At 49.0% G+C, this 16905-nt stretch overlaps 1 protein-coding gene across 1 annotated transcript in view; it reads right to left on the bottom strand.

The window, feature by feature from the left end:
- Positions 1-15936: 15936 nt before the first annotated feature.
- Positions 15937-16905, bottom strand: part of COL5A3 (collagen type V alpha 3 chain) — a 37032-nt gene continuing 36063 nt past the window's right edge. Inside the window, exon 67 of the mRNA XM_058525756.1 lies at positions 15937-16897. Coding sequence (XP_058381739.1) covers positions 16751-16897 — 147 coding nt within the window. The 3' untranslated portion in view covers positions 15937-16750. The remainder of the gene's footprint in view (positions 16898-16905) is intronic.

Below are 16905 nucleotides of genomic sequence, written 5' to 3'. Positions count from 1 at the left end.
TCCCCCGCCCGCCCTAGCGGCGCCTCGGCGCGGGCACCGCCACCGCGCGCGACCCCGCCCGCCCGGCCCGGGCGACCCTCCGCCGCCGCCTCCCCCGCCGCGCCGGGGCCGGGATTCCGCCCACCCCGCCCCCCTCGCTCGCTCCCGGCCTTTGTTGCGGGCTCCGCCCCCCGCCCCGCCCCCAGCTGTCTTAGGGCGCCGACCGAGCGGGGTCTGGGGGTGGGGAAGGGTGGGGAGCAGGCACTGGGGAGGAGGGCAGCTGGGGACAAGACCCGGCAGCCCCCCCAGGCCATTATGGGGGCGGGTCACTGAGGTGGGGGGGTTCCGTCGCGTGTTTGTCAATTGCACCCTCCCTGCACCTTTCCCACGTTGAAGATGGGAGTGGGAGGAGGCTCAAAGGGCTGGGGGTGTAGGAGGAAGGCCTGGTAGCAAAGAAGAGAAAGTGAGAGGCCCCCTCCTTAGAGAACTCAAGAATCGACAGAGAAACTGAGGCAGAGCCTGTGAAATTGGGTGTTGGGGGAAGGGGGTCACTGTCGGGACAAGGAGGGGTGGGGCAGAGATGGAGATAGGGGATGAGAGACAAACACAAGAGGCAGGGGACTGACGGACAAGAGGCCGACGGGGATGGCCAGCCGGGTGGGCCTGGCCCCCAAAGGGGGCATCCTGTTTTCACTCCCCTCCCCCAATTCCCCAGGAGCCCTCCAGCTCAAAGTCCCCCCTCCTGGCCACACCTGGAACGGGTCTCTCGCTCCCGTTTCAATGGCTCAAGGTGAGACACCAGATCCCAGAGTCAAAATACTAAGGCCACCTCCACGTGACTCTATTTGCATGTGAAGGGCATCCTTGTCCTGCCTCCAGGCTTTCTCTGCCTGTCCGTCTTCATCATCTCCCCCCTGTAGCCCTTCCTTGGCTTTTGGGGGAGGTGGGGGGAGGAGCAAGCAAGTTAAGTTACAGAGGAATGGACCATAAGATATGGGGGCGGGGAGGCCTGGCATTTTTCTGACCCTACTCTGTGCCAGGCAGACAACACGTCATGGACGGTTTTGTCAAAGCAGGGAGGAAGAGCTTGGTGTCCAGCAGAACTGGGTTCAACCCTGGTTCTGTCCCTTCTTGGCCATGTGACCTGGGGAAAGAGCTTTCCTTCTCTTAGGAGACCTGTTTCCTCATAGAGTTGTTGGGAGACATCTGTGACTCATGAGTAAATAGAGCACCTAGCCAGCACTCGATCCCCAGAATGAAGCATGGCATTGAGGACACTGGCCATGGGATGTGGGACAGAAAACAGAATCTGAGCGAGGGAAGGCACCTCGTCCATCTCTACCTCCTCTTCCCAAATGGGAGACAGTCCTTTGCTGCCTCCTCAGGCCAAGCCTGCAGTAGGCGTGGGTTAGGAGAAGGATGTTGGTTGGTGGAATGTGCAAGTTCTTGACCAAGAGTGGTCAACACTGGAGTGGGGGAGGGCCCTGCTTGTCCCTTTCCTACAGAGCGGTGCCCTTGTAACGCTGTGTTTCAGGACCTTGCACTCTGGTCATTGAGATGGTCTTTGTCATGTTCAGGCTATGGCCTGTGCTGTGTGGTTGGCATTGGTCAACATGCGCTTAGGTCCATTTCCCACCCTTCCCCTACTCTGCTCTGCGTCAAGGGAGATGGCGCCTGCAAACTACATTTCCCAGGCTCCCTTGACCCTCTACAAACTACATTTCCCAGGCTCCCTTGCATCTGGCTAGGCTTGGCCAATGGGAGGCCTAGAAAGAGATTGGAGGGCTGGAGGACAGAAGAAAGCCCAGTTTTTCTCCGTCTGCTTCCAGTTTGGGTGTCTCAGGCGGTGGCTGTTGTGTCTGCTCTGTGGTCTGAGCCCCACTGGGAGTCCCCACTGTGGCTCAGCTTCTGCCAGGGGGCCGCAGCCGCTGGACTCTGGTAACCACCTCCTCCTTTTGCTGCTTCAGCCATTGGGAAGATGGCAGCTTGCTACTTTAGGGTCAGTTCACCTCCTCCCATTTACTCTTAAAGCTTAACTAATACCTCTGTGACTAAATCCCCATATCAAATTCTTGCGATTGAACTACTCAATGTTCTGGACACTGGCCAACCCATTCAGTGCTGTGGTCATGACCACAGCCATGGTCAGTGGCAATCTCAGTGTTGTGATCATGCTGTGGTCAGTGTCCTACTGAACTGTGATCTGTGCTGCCATCAGCATCCTGGTTGTACTGAGGTCGGCATTGTGGTCGGTATTGTGGTCTCCACTGGTCATTCCTGGTTGTGTTGTGGTCAGTGTGGTGGTCAGAGTCAGAATCACTGTCCTGGTCATGTTGTGGTCATTGTTCTGACCTTGCTTTGGACAGTGACCTGGCCGTGCTATGGTCAAAATTACGATCCAGTCATACTGTGGTCAGGGTCATTCTCAGTGTCCTAGTTATAATGTTGACAGCTTCAGGGTCAATGCTGTGATGAATACAGCGTCTACCTTCCTCTGTGGTTGGTGTAGTGGTCAGAATTGTGGACCACCATTGAAGAGAGATCGGCTCCTCAAGGACCTTGTCTGGCAAAACTGATAGACCAGGTGGCTCAGGCTCTGGCACTGGGCAAAGTCTGCTCTCCACAATGTGCAGAGGCAGCGTAAAGGGGCATTGGGTTTTCCTAATTAGTGCTTAGGGCAGCCATTTGCTTTACTCTTTTGTGACCCCTTCTTGTGTCCAGCTAGTGGAAGAAACAGTCCAGGCCTTTGCTTTTCTATACTCTGCACAGGGCCCAACACAGAAAAGATGATTAAGAAGAATTTAATGAGTGAATGAATCTACACTATGCATGTCTACACATGCCTTTGCTCTTGCTGATCCCTCTGTATATTATTCAGGGCTCCTTTGGTAGCAAGTGGCAGAAAGGCAACATGAACTGTTTTAAGCAAAAAAGAATACCTATTAGCTCACATAATTGGGGAAAAAAATCCAAGGGTAATGGAATTCAGGCATGACTGGATCCAGGAGTTTTTGTTATATCATCAGGATTCTGTCTCTCTGTATTTCTCGTCTTTACTCTTCTCTGCAAAGGATTCTCTTTTAGCCAAGAGGTGACAAAAATAGTTCCCAGAAGCTTCCATCTTCCAAGCTCAGCAACTTCAGCAGAGAGCTTGAAAAATAATGACTCTCATTGGTCCATCCCAAGTCATGTGCCCATCCCTGAGCCAATCATGGGTTTAGAGGAAGTGATTACGTGGCATGGCTAGATCTGGATCATAGAGCACTCCCCTGGAGCCAGAGGGTGGAGTTAGTCCCATCCAACCTACGTTGGATAAAAAACAAAGGGGAGATGGCAGATATGGAACTTTTACCATTGAAAAAGGGAAAGAATGCTGTGCAAGCAAGACCGAAAGATGACGGATTGATTCTCAGTGCCATCCCAGCATGCTAGTGTGTGCTCCTACCCTGCGGAGGCTGCAAAGCTAAAAACTATGGTTTCCAGACTCCCTTGCAGCTAGACTTCTGTGTCCAATTAGGTTCTATCAATTGCAAGCATAAGATGTAGGTGGGGGAAGTGAGTGGGGGTCATCTTTCTGGCAAACACAGTTGTGGAGACACTGGGTTTTCCTGCAGGTATATTACTATCTCCAGTCACCAGTGTCACCAGCTTTTTTTGAGAAGCAGTTGCAAGTGACAATGATGGTGGCTTCCAAATCTCTAAGTTGCAACTATGGTGATGTATTCTTTAAAAAAAAAAAAAAGCTTTATTGAGATATAATTCACATGCCATACAATTCACTCTTTAAAATGTATGATTCAATGGTTTTTGGTATATTACATTGTTATCTTTTTAAGTTGTAGTAAAATATATATAACATAAAATTTGCCATTTTAACCACTTTTAAGTGTACAATTCAGTCGTGTTAATTACCTCTGCAGTCTTGTGCAACCATCAATTTCCAGAGCTTTTTCATCTCCCCAAACAGAAACTCTGTAACCATTAAGCAATAACTCCCCATTCTTCCCACCCCCAGCCCCTGAAACCTCTAATCTACTTTCTGTCTCTATGAATTTGCCTATTCTAGATATTTCCTATAAGTGGAATCATACAATATTTGTCCTTTTTGTGTGTGTGTGAGGAAGATTAGCCCTGAGCCAACATCTGTTGCCAATCCTCCTCTTTTTGCTGAGGGAGACTGGCCCTGGGCTAACATCTGTGCCCGTCTTCCTCTATATGTGACGCCACCACAGCATGGCTTGACAAGCATTGCTTCAGTCCACACCCGGGATACGAACCCGCGAACCCCGAGCCGCCAAAGCAGAGCACGTGAACCTAACTGGGCTACGCCACCAGGCCAGCCCCAATATTTGTCCTTTTGTGTGTGGCTTCTTTCACTTAGTTTTTGAGGTTCCTCCGTGGTATATCACATGTATCAGAACTTCCTTCCTTTTTATGGCTAAATAATATTCCATTGTATGGATGGACCACATTTTGCTTATCCATTATGGTGATATATTCTTGAAGTCAATAGTTCCCAGTGGATTGTTCTCCACTTTCCTGTGAATAATAGAGCAGAAGCTTCTGGGTGGGCCAATTCAGAAGTGATATTCTGTAGAAAGTCATTCTATAGGCTGAGCCTAGAGCTCCATCCTCCTGCCTCCTAACAGTTTTGTAAGCACCAAGCATCCTGGTTTGGGCCCTTGTTCCCTATAGCTAAACCCTGATTGATGTGTGCTTGGAATATTTGTTCCCTTTACCTGTCTGGAGAACCTCATCATTCAGGAAGCCCTAATACCCCAGGCTATGGATGACCTGTTACATCTCTTCAGTAACAACCATCTCCACTCACCAAGCTCTCACTAAGAACACACCATCAGGCTCAGTCCTCTCCAGGCATTATTTCCTTGAATTCTTACAATCACCCTGTGAGGTAGGAATTATTGTCCCCAATTTAAGAATGAAAAGTCCGAGGCTCAGAGAGGTTAAGTAACTTGACCAAGGCCACCCAGCTATCAATGGCAGACACAGGATTCAAACCCAGTTCTGTCTGACTCAAAGCCAACCTATTGACCTCTGTAGCATTATATTGGGTTATTTGTTGTTCATCTTTCCTTTCCCATCGAGGCAACTAAGTGTCAATCCTGCTGGGGACCCCTGGCAGAGAGCATAGAAGCTGCCCCTCACAGTTGTCTTACGTGAGGGTGAGAGAGGTGGGTGTTTAATCTACAGGTCCTGCGTGTCACTGGGGGAGCGCCGCCCCCAGGGGTACCAGCTCCTCGGCACTTCTGGCCTGTCCAGCGTGTGAGCTGACAGCCCTGGGGCTGGGAGAAGCATGCACAGGAACGTGTGAGGGCCGAGGGGATACGGGCAGGGCTCCAACATCATCTGCCTCGGTCCCGTTTTTCAGATGGAGAAACTGAGGCTCAGAGAACTTAAGATGCTTGGCCAAGGCCATGCAGAGGGTGTAGAGCGGAGCTAAGACCATAATTTGGTTCGTGGCTCTTTTGTGCTGTGGGTGCAGGGGAACACCTGGGCCTGGTCCTCTGGTGTTCGAGGGGCACCTAGAAGGCCCGGCCCCGCCCAGGCGGGCTGTGCATCACCTTACCCCTCCCCAGCCCCCACATCTCCACACTGATCACTCCAGTGCCCTCCAGGTCCAGGGCTCCCTGGAAGCCCGCCTCTCCAAGTGCTCAGACAGAATGGAGCACGGCCCCCTTCCATGTCCCGGAAGAGGCTCCTGAGTTCAGCCCTTGACCCTTACGGTTCCCCACAGACTCTCCCCCCTCTTCAGCCCCATTCTTTCTTTTTCTTGGGCATTTCTCACTGTGGACCTGCTGCCACTATTGGCACTCCTTCCGCTCCAGGCATCACACACACACACACACGCACACACACACGCACGCACACTGAATGACCCAGCTGTGGGGATGGGATCTTGTCCCTCAGTGGCCTCAAGCAAAGTGACACACGAACACACAGTCACGCAGGGACACCATACTTGGATACTTGGTCCCAGCACAATGTCACGCGCAGACAGAATGGTGTCACCCAGAATCAGCACACGCAACCACGCACGACACACATCCAGATGCACGACCCAGGCAGAAGGGCCCATGGAAACACACACGCCACCATCAGATGGTGGGAGAACGTCCGAGGAGACCCAGCTACAGTTACTCATGAACCAGCCCTCAGGAATACAGTTGACCCAACACAAAAATACACAAACCCCACAATTCACACGCATAGATCCCCAGTATAGACATGTCGTTCACACATCAACACATCCATCAACCCACGTTATAGTCACACAAAGACACACAACACAAGTGCGCAGTTCACGTACATGGAGATTCATAAAACAGTTAACACATTAACATGTTAACACATGCACAAACCCACAAGACAGACACACAAAACAGTTCATACACAGACACACAACAGAGGCACAAATGTTGTATAAAACACACCCACAGACCCACAGTTCAGACACAGTCAGACACACAGTACAGGGACACAGTTGTCACACACAGAGACCCACAGGGACCCACAACACGACACAGACACCCTCTGACACGCGAACCCCAGGCAGGGCAGCGTGGGAATGAGGCTGTGAGAAGAGAGAGGTGGACAGCGTGACTCAGGGGGCCCCTCGGGGGGAGGAGGAGGAGGGAAGGAGGGCGGGTAGGCAGGCGTCCAGCGCATGTGGTTCCCATTAGGGGCCTGGGAATTGAGGGAAGGGTTGGCGGGACAAGGAGACCCAGCATTGCTTCCCAGCCCTGCCAAGCCAGGAAGGAGCAAGGCCATCGTCCAAGGTTACAGGGCCGGAACTTGGCTCAGAACCACAGCAGCTCCTACCAAGAGTGATCTCCCCTGAGCCAGGCCCGGCTGGGGCTCGTTTCAACCCCTGCCACGGCCCTGGGAAGGGTTTCACAGGAGAGGCAAGGGAGGGGCTCAGAGAGATTAAGCCACTTGCTTGAGGTCACACAGCTAGGAAGTCGTGGAGCTGGATGGGAGCCCAGGTCTCTGTGCAGCCCCAACCCCAGCCCCGAGGTAGATGCAAGGATTCCTCCATTCACTTGCAAGTAGAGAGCGGGTGCTCCCTCCAGACCCAGCCTGCACTGAATGTGTGGCTATGAACAAGGCAGCCTCCGTCCCCCAGTAATTGAGTGTTGAGGGTGGTGCATGCACAGATGGGCAGGGTTTTCTGAGCGTGTCTGGGGAGCCCTGATCTAGCCTGGGGGAGTCAGGATCAGGGAGTGATGCTGGACCTGACACCCTCGCGATGAGTAAGAGCTGGCAGGGCATGGTGGGCAGAGCAGATGCAAAGGCCCTGAGGCCGCGAGGTGCAGGAGGCTAGGTCTCCTGGTGAGGTATGATAACAAGTAAAACCAGAGCAGCCAGGTAGAAGGACTGGGACTTTATTTCAGGGCCACCGAGGAGCCTCTGGAGAATGGTGAGAGGAAAGGGACATAGTGAGGTTTAGGCAACCAGCATGAGGTTCATACGCAGGAACAGCTAAAGATGCACCTTCCCCATAACCTGAAATTTCCATTCTTATATATTTATACCCTCCGGAGACACTGCTCCATGTGCACACGTGCTGGGATGTTTGAAACGGAGCAAAATGGGAAACACCTAGAAGTTCATGAGTAAGAGAACAGAACTATGCTGAGGTCAGTGTTTGAAAGCAATTAAAAAGACGGAAGTAGAAATACTTGTGTCTACACGGAGAAGCTGCAGACACCTCCGACTGAGCCAACAAAGCACGTTGCAAAAGAACATGTTCAATATTGTACCAGCTGGAGAGAGTTTAAAATCTTGCCAAGTCATGTTGTGGGTCATCCTTGGATACAGCCCTTGTATGCAGTAAACATGAGAAATATTCTGAGGACAAAGTCCCGTCGTTCGAGGGAAGGGAAAAAATAGGGAGTTGGTGCCTAATGGGTATGGATTTCAGTTGGGGAAGATGAGAAAGTTCTGGAGATGGAGGGTGGGGGTGGTTGCATCACAGTGTGAATGTACTTAATGCCACTGTACTGGACACTTAAAAATGGCTAGATGGGGGCTGGCCCCGTGGCTTAGCGGTTGAGTGCGCGCACTCCGCTGCTGGTGGCCCGGGTTTGGATCCCGGGGGTGCACCGACGCACTGCTTCTCCAGCCATGCTGAGGCCGCGTCCCACATACAGCAACTAGAAGGATGTGCAGCTATGACACACAACTATCTACTGGGGCTTTGGGGGAAAAAAAAGGAGGAGGATTGGCAATAGATGTTAGCTCAGAGCCGGTCTCCCTCAGCAAAAAAAAAAAAAAAAAAAAGAGGAGGATTAGCATGGATGTTAGCTCAGGGCTGATCTTCCTCACAAAAAAATAAAAATAAAATAAAAATGGCTAGATGGTAAATTTTATGTTATGTATATTTTACCACAATTTTAAATTTCATTGTTTGTTTTGTTTTGTTTGGTGAGGAAGATTGGCTCTGAGCTAACATCTGTGCCCATCTTCCTCTATTTTGTATGTGGGTAACCACAACAGCATGGCTTGCTGAGTGGTGCAGGTCCACACCCGGGATCCAAACCTGCAAACCCCAGGCCACCGAAGCGGAACACGCGAACTTAACCACTACACCACCTGGCCGGCCCCTAAATTTAAAAAAAAATTCTCCACGCTCATCTACTCGTGGTGGGGAAAGGAAAGGGATGCAATGGCAGAGATGTATACAGGGGGCATCAATTGTGTGTATGATGCTTTATTTCTTAGGCTGGGTGGTGGGCACAGGGCATTTATTATAAAGTTTTCTCTATATGTATTTTTTATAATAGCAGCATTTTTATAGCATTTACCACATGGCAGACATAGTTCTAAGTGTTTGATCTATTTTAATTAATTTAACCCTCCCACTCTAGGTGCTATTATTCACCCCATTTTGCAGCTGTGGAGACTGAGGCTCAGAGGGGTAACATTCACACCTGTCAGAGTGGAGGAGCTGAAACTCAGATCAGGTGGTTGGGCTCTAACTACTATACCACACTGCCTCCATCCGCCTTCCATATTTCATTCAACGGTTTTGTAACACCAGGATTGTATCCAAGAAGAGGCTGTGTCTTGAAGGAGGTATGGGAGGGGCATGAGGAACTTCCTAGGGTGCTGGAAACAGTTTACATCTTGTTTGGGGTGTGTAGACAATTGTCAAAATTCATCAGATAGAACACTTAAGATGAGTGCATTTTATTGTATATAATGTGTGCCTCAATGAAAACAACTTTTTAAAAAGAAATATACCCAATCCAGCCATCCCACTTCCGGGTATAGATCCAAAAGAGTTGAAAGCAGGGTCTCGAAGAGATATTTGCACACCCGTGTTCATAGCAGCAAGATTCACAGTAGCCAAGAGTTGGAAGCAACCCAAGTGTCCGTGAATGGATACACACAATGTGGTCCATCCATACAATGGAATATGATTCAGCCTTAAAAAGGAAGGACATTCTGACACAGGCTACAACACGGATGAACCTGGAGGACATTATGCTCAGTGCAAGAAGCCAGTCACAAAAAGACAAATGCTGAGGATTCCTTTGATATGAGGTCTTTAGAGGAGTCACATTCATAGAGACAGAACGTAGAATGGTGGGGGCCAGGGGCTGGAGAAGGGAGAACGGAAAGTTCTTGTTTCACCAGCATAGAGTTTCAATTTTGCAAGATGAAAAATTTCTAGTGGTCGGTTGCACAACGTGAATACACTTAACACCACTGAACTGTACACTTAAAAATGGTTAGGATGGTAAGTTTTATGTTACTTTTTTTAACCACAAAAATGAAACAGTAAAATAAAATGAGAAATATGCCAAGGGAGAGGGAGCATGTATAAAGGAGATGAGATCAGCATCAAGGAAGGACGGGAAAACCTTTCCAAGTTGATCTGATTCCTCTGCTCAGCCTCCCCTGTCTCCCCCGTCCCTCCACTCTTACTTTCAGGATCCAGATGCCAAAAGGAAGCTATGGGGGCCGGCCCAGTGGCGTAGCAGTTAAGTTCACGCACGCCACTTCGCAGCTTCAAATCCTGGGCACGGACCAACACACCACTCATCAAGCCATGCTGTGGCAGCGTCCCACATACAAAATACAGGAAGATGGGCACAGATGTTAGCTCAGGGCTGATCATCCTCACAAAAATAAATAAACAAATAATAAAATCCATTTTTTGTGTGTGTTGTTGAGGAAGATCGGCCCTGAGCGAACATCTGCCAATCCTCCTCTTTTGGCTGAGGAAGACTGGCCCTGGGCTAACATCCATGCCCATCTTCCTCTATTTTATATGGGACGCCGCCACAGCATGACTTGACAAGTGGTGCATCGGTGCGCGCCCAGGATCCGAACCGGTGAACCCTGGGCTGCTGCAGCGGAGCGCACACACTTAACCACTTGTGCCACCAGGCTGGCCCCCTAAAATGCATTCATAAAAAAAAAAAAGAAGCTATAGTGTCAGGACACGAGGCCACACATCTGTCCTTATGGGGACAGGGCCTCTTTGTGTGGTCGGGTGTCGGTTGCCATGGGTCTGCATGGCATGTGCCTGCTTGTGAATCTGTACCTTTTTGTCAGTGCCTCTGGGCCTGGTTGTGTGAGATGTCACATGCCTCCCTCCCTCTCTCTGTATGAGCCTCTGCTTCAAGGACGCTTCCTCCAGGAAGCCTTCCCTGACCACCCGGTCTCAAAGAACACCCTTCTTGTCCTGTTTCCTGCCTTATTTTTCTTCAGAGCACCAGCTGCCATGTCGTATATGTCTCTGCTTACTGCCTGTCAGCACCACTACAGTGCTAACTCCACGAGGGAAAAGGTCTTCCCTGATGGATCCCCAGAGCCTAGAACAGTGCCTGGCACACAGTAGGCATTTAATATTTGCTGCTTGAATGAATGAAGGAACAAATGTGTGGCGTAGGGGGCGAGACCTCTGGAACGTCCATGATGGAGTTTACTTGGGCCTGGAAATGTAGCTTATGTGTTGGTGGCATGTCTCTGTGTGGGGCTGTGTATCCCTCCACGTGCCTAGCAGGTGTCAGGTCCCCACCATGCAGATCCATGTGTGACAATGGGGGTCCCTCTCCAAGTGTGGCTGCACCTCTGTGTGTAGGTTTGCGAACACACACAATTGTGTGTGTGTGAGAGGGACTCTAGGTATGTGTCTGGGCGCAACTGGGTGTGTGGCTTGCTATGCGTGTCAATGTGTCTGGACCTGGCTGAGGGTGTAGGGGTGTGTATAATGTGGGTCTGGGACAAGACACGCAGCTGTTGGGGGAGGAAGGGGGTCTGAGGAGGGTCTGATTTCCTGGGCTCTCGGTCTGTGTATGTCATTGTGTGTATCTCCAATGGTGTTGTGAGTATGTGTACAATCCCCTACTCCAGCCACCCCCTACAACCATGTATAAAGCCACAGGCAGCCCCCACACTGGCCCCCCGCCCTGCCCCCAGCTCAGAACAGTGGGTGTAATTGCTCAGGAAGCACAGGCAGTGTGATTAATTATGGCTGTTGAATATGCAAATCAGCTGGGGGTTTCCCAGCAGCCGCCTGGGCACTGGCGATGATGCTGAGTAAATACACAGAGCTGAGTGTGTGAGGCCCAGAATTCCCTCCTTGTACCTCTGTCAATTACCCTTTAATTTAGCAGGGCCGAGTTTCTAAATCTTTAATGAGCTTTTAGCTCATTAAAGAGTCCTCATGACACTATTAATTGTTCCTCCCCTCCAAAATACCTGCACCAGGGTGGGACTAGAATTGTACAAGCTGATGCCAGCTGACCTGCATTCAAACCCTGGGCTGTGTATTGGATGTAATTTTTTAAAACAATGGAAAAAATTCCCCTGAGGAAGAAGATGGCTTTTTGCTTAGCAAAATCTCTAGCCCTGGACTCTGGGCAAGTTGTTCCACCTCTCTCTTCCTCAGTTGCCTTATCTGCAAAATGGGGATAGTAACAGAACCTTCCTTGAAGGGTGTGATGAGGAATAAATTAATTCATCCAGGGAAAACATTTGAGGAACAGTGTCTGGCATGTAGATGCTCAATCAGTGGTCATTATTATCATCAGTAATAGTGTTAGTTGAACTAATCATGGCTCATGTGGGTGTGAACATATGGTCTGTAAGAAGGGTTGAGTGAATGATTCTTCATAGGAAAGTGAGATAAATTTGATCTAAGTGTAGACAGCTGATGAATAAATGACAAGCAATAGGAAATATTGGAGTATATGAGGAAGCCATTTGGTTTAAACCTAATTCGGCCTGCACTTGTTTTTCCAAAAGGGCCTGAAATGGCCTGTTGAGCATGCATTGTACATCTGCTTTAAACATTTACTATGTCCCAAAGACAAGAATGATGCCCCTAAAGATAAGGATGTATCTTCCCCCATATTGCCATTCCTTTAAGGATAAGCATCTCTCCCTAAAAACTAAGGATTAATTACCCACCAGCTGTGCTCACCTTGTGACCACTCACCAGCTGTGCCAGCAAAGCAATCTCATGACAATTGTAAAAGGGACATTCCTATCATCTGTGATGTATGCTCTTTGTTCCAAGACGGTATATAACCACTCTGTACACCCCACTTCTTTGGTGCCCTGGGGAAGGAAGGCCCCAGGCTACAGTCCTCAAACCTGGCTCACAATAAATTCATCCCAATTTTGATTTATAGATTATGGATTACTTGCATCGACACAGCCTTAGAGAAAGAGAGTGAAGAGGGTAGGCGAGGAGAGATGTCAGGGAGAGAAATATGGGAGAAGGAGCAGAATGGTAGGAAATTTGGACTTGGGGAGAGCACACCTCCAGTGACAAATTCACAGTGGTGGGGACTTCTGAGGACAAGGATATTTAACATTAAATTTTTAATTTTTTTTTTTTGGTGAGGAAGATTGTCCCTGAGCTAACTTCTGTGCCAATCTTCCTCAATTTTGTATGTGGGTCGCCGCCACAGCATGGCTTGATAAGAAGTGCATAGGTCTGCACCTGGGATCCGAACCCGCAAACCCTGGCCTGCCGAAGTGGAGCACGTGAACTTAACCACTACGCCACTGGGCTGGCCCCCAACATTAAATTTTAACTTGATTTTCCTGCAATGAGACCTCCTAGTTCAAACACATACTTAAATGCAGACCTTCAGTAAAAGTTGGATTCATTCGCTGTATCAGTCAGGATAACTAACGTTAGCTGCTGTAACGAGCAACCCTTAAAAATCTCAAGGGCTTGCAACAATCAAGTTATTTCTTGGCCACATCTGACGGAGGTCTCCTTGGTGGCATTCTTCCAAACAATAACTCAGGGAACCAGAACCCCTTCTAGTTCCATATAAGACACTCTCATCTTATACACGTGATCTACAAGGTCACCACGGAATAGGGAGGAACAGTATGGAGGAGTATGCAGGAGGTTTCGTGGCTACCCATGTCCCATTGGCTGAGACTCAGTCACACGGCCCCAACCTAATTGCAAGGGAGGCTGGGAAATGTGTTCTCAATTATGAGTGCCCAGGAAGAGGAAAATACACAGCATTGGTGTTACCATATGCATTCTTGAGTTAAAGATATTTGGGAGAAGAACTAAAAGAAGAGCTGCTCCAAGTCTACATTCGGGTTGATAAAAGGATGCCTGAGCATGAAGACATCAGCAAAAGCAACAAGACCAAGAGACACACCATCCACTCAAGAGCCCTCATTGGTATTGAGGGTTTCTGGGTTCTTCACTGTGGGTGGGATATTTCTTCAAGACTCCACACGGCTCTTCCCTCTCATCCTTCAAGTCTCTGATCAAATGTCACCCCCTCAGTGAAGCCTCTCCTGACAACCTATTTCAAATAACTCCCCACCCATCACTCTCCATCCATGTAACTTGCTTGATTTTCCTTCACAACAACAACTACTACCTGAAATCACATTATGTAGCTATTTATTTGTATATTATATGTTTCCCTCAGGAGTAAGATTCTCTTTTTCGGGGGTGGTGGGGGTGAGGAAGATTAGCCCTGAGCTAACACCCGTGCCCACTGTCCTCTACTTTATATGGGGGATGCCTGCCACAGCATGGCTTGATAAGCGGTGCATAGGTCCGCGCCCAGGATCCGAACCTGTGAAACTTGGGCCACTAAAGCAGAGCATGTGAACTTAACTGCTATGCCACTGGGCCGGCCCCTGAGGAGTAAGATTCTGAGGGCAGATACCACATATTTCTTCTGTCCTCAGCATCTGGAACAGTGCCTGGCACTGGGTAAAAACTCAGTAGAACTAAGCAAATGAATAAGTGAATGAATGAGTGAACTCATCGATTGACCTCTGGGCACCAACATCCTTCACAGAGTTAGGAATCTTAGTAATGTTTATTGAATGAATGAAGGAATCCAGAACAAGTATTCAGGGGGCAGAAGTAGTAGGATAAGCCCTGGATTTAGGGGAAGCAACTCACCCCAACTCACTACCTATCCCGCCCAATCCCACCTGACTCAACGCTACTCACACCAGCCCTCCATCACTCCTAACTCGACTCAATAATGTCCATCAACTGACGAATGGGTAAACAAAATGTGGTATATCCATACAATGGATATAATTCAATAATAAAAAGGAATGAAGTAGTGATGCATGCTGCAACATGAACCTTGAAATCATTTTGCTAAATGAACGAAGCCAGACACAAAGGGCCACCTATTGTATGATTCCATTTATATGAAAAGTCCAGACTAGGTAAATCCACAGAGGCAGGAAGATTAGTGGTTGCCTACCGCTGAGAGGTTTGGGGGAAATTGGAGAGTGACTGCTAATGGGTATGAGATGTCTTTTTGAGGTGATGAAAATGTTTTAAAATTGATTGTGGTGAGGGCTGCGCCAAGTCTGTGAATATACCACAAACCAGTTAATTATATACTTTAAATGGGTGAATTATATGGTATGTGAGTTATGTCTCAATAAATCCATTTAAAAAAACCCTCAACCCAACATCTAACCCCCAATTCATGTCACTCCAAACCCAACTCTCATCTTAACTGATCCCGTCTTGACTCACCAAACTGCCAATCCCCATTCATAGCAACTGCTATTTACCTCTGCTCAGTTCAGCCCATTTCTCAAATCGACCCTAATTCAATTCAACCCAACATCCAATTCCAAACCCTTCACTCAATCCACTCATCACCCAATCTCCAAATCAATGGATCCCATCATTAATCCACAACCCCTAACTCACTCAACTCACTCCAAACCAACCTCCAATTCAACTCATCTTCAACCCATTTTCCACATAACTCACCCAACCCCTAACCCCCAACCACCAACTCACCCCAAGGCTCAACACCTAACTCAGTTCTCTCTACCCCCAACTCACTCCCTTGACTTGCCACCCAGACCTTTGACCTCTAGTCATTTGTTTCATCTCAAACCAAAACCATGTCCCATGTTATCTCTTGAAACATCCCCTCAACTCAGCCAGTGAGTCCAAGACTAATCAAGGTCAGTATGGAGATCTGGCTATTTTCTTTCTTTCTTTTTTAAGTTTGATGTCTTCCTAATAGGGTCACAATTTTTTTTCAGCTTTATTAAGATATAATTAACGTATAACACTGTATAAGTTTAAGGTGTACAATGTGTTGACTTGATACACTTATATGTTGTAAAATGATGATCACTACAGTGTTAGCTAACACCTGCGTCACATCACATAATTACCATCTCTTTTTTGTGGTGAGAACATTTAAGATTTACTCTCTTAGAGATCTGGCTATTCTCAACTTTTCCTCTAGGGGCCTGAGTTAATAAACAGACCCATCACCTCCAGTGAGTCCCATTATAATTGGGTTCCCCCATCCCCGAAGCCACCTCCAACAAAAGACACAATTAATGAATACAGGTGGTGGAAGATGCCTCAGGTGAGACAAGGGCCAGACCCTAAGAGAGATATGGCCAGCACCAGATGAAAGACAGAGACAGGGACACAGTTCACTGGTTTATTCTTAGACTTAAGATGCCAATTATGCCCTATGGCCCCGGAGGGGTGGGGATCATGCTAGAATCTCTCTCATCATATCCCAGCCTTCCCTAAGGAGGAAGCAGATTAAATATACCACAAAGTGGATTTTCCTTTTTAATACAGACCCATATATAAATAGGGCAGCAACATTAGGATCCTGATTCACCCCCACCATCTTGGTCCTCGAACCACCTGGCATGGCAAGGTGCGTTTGGGGAGAAAATGGGGGCACAATATTCAGAGCTGGGCAGCCAAAGGAGCACACAGCTCAGTCCAGGGAAGTCCCACTTCCCTCTGCAGTCTGACTTCAGTTCCTTCTCTGTGAACCCACCTGAAAATAGGAATGAATGAAGGTGTCCCAGCCTGGGATCAGGAGACATCCAGTGCTTAACTATTGGGAAGGGGAGCACCAAAAGATGTTGAGGGCACTGACTGAGGAGGAGGAAGCAGGCACGGGGGGTATTCATCTAACCAGCTCTGAGTTAGAAGTTCATTGCATGGGGGATCAGGGGTGGGGCATTGAGGGCTGGGTGGGCATGGAGGGGAGAAAAAGCCAGGCTACAGTATGCCAGCTGGGGTGCGGTGGGGGGAGGCTGGACTCATGGGCCAGGAGAGTCCAGCCCCCAGGCCCCTGGAATGGAGAAGGAATATTTTTTGGCCAATGTGCAGACTCTCCCCTGGCTTCACAGTCACAGGAGATGATAAATACGGTGGCTTCAAAGCCTCAGCACCAAATGCGCCCCGTGTGGGGCTCCCTCGTTGTCCCTCCCACCCCCGAAGTTCTCAGCTGCTAAAGCAGACAGGGCCCAGTTCAAACCCAAACTTCTGGTTCGTCTGGCCAAAGTCAGTGGCCGCCACGTCCCACAGGGGCAGAAACCCCACTCGGGTAGAGCTGAGCTCCAAGAGGGTCTTCGTCTGTCCCTTCCGGAGCTGACCAC

This window comes from Diceros bicornis, chromosome 30, assembly GCF_020826845.1.
Source record: "Diceros bicornis minor isolate mBicDic1 chromosome 30, mDicBic1.mat.cur, whole genome shotgun sequence".
Taxonomy (NCBI): domain Eukaryota; kingdom Metazoa; phylum Chordata; class Mammalia; order Perissodactyla; family Rhinocerotidae; genus Diceros; species Diceros bicornis.
This window is presented reverse-complemented; position numbering and strand designations above follow the sequence as displayed.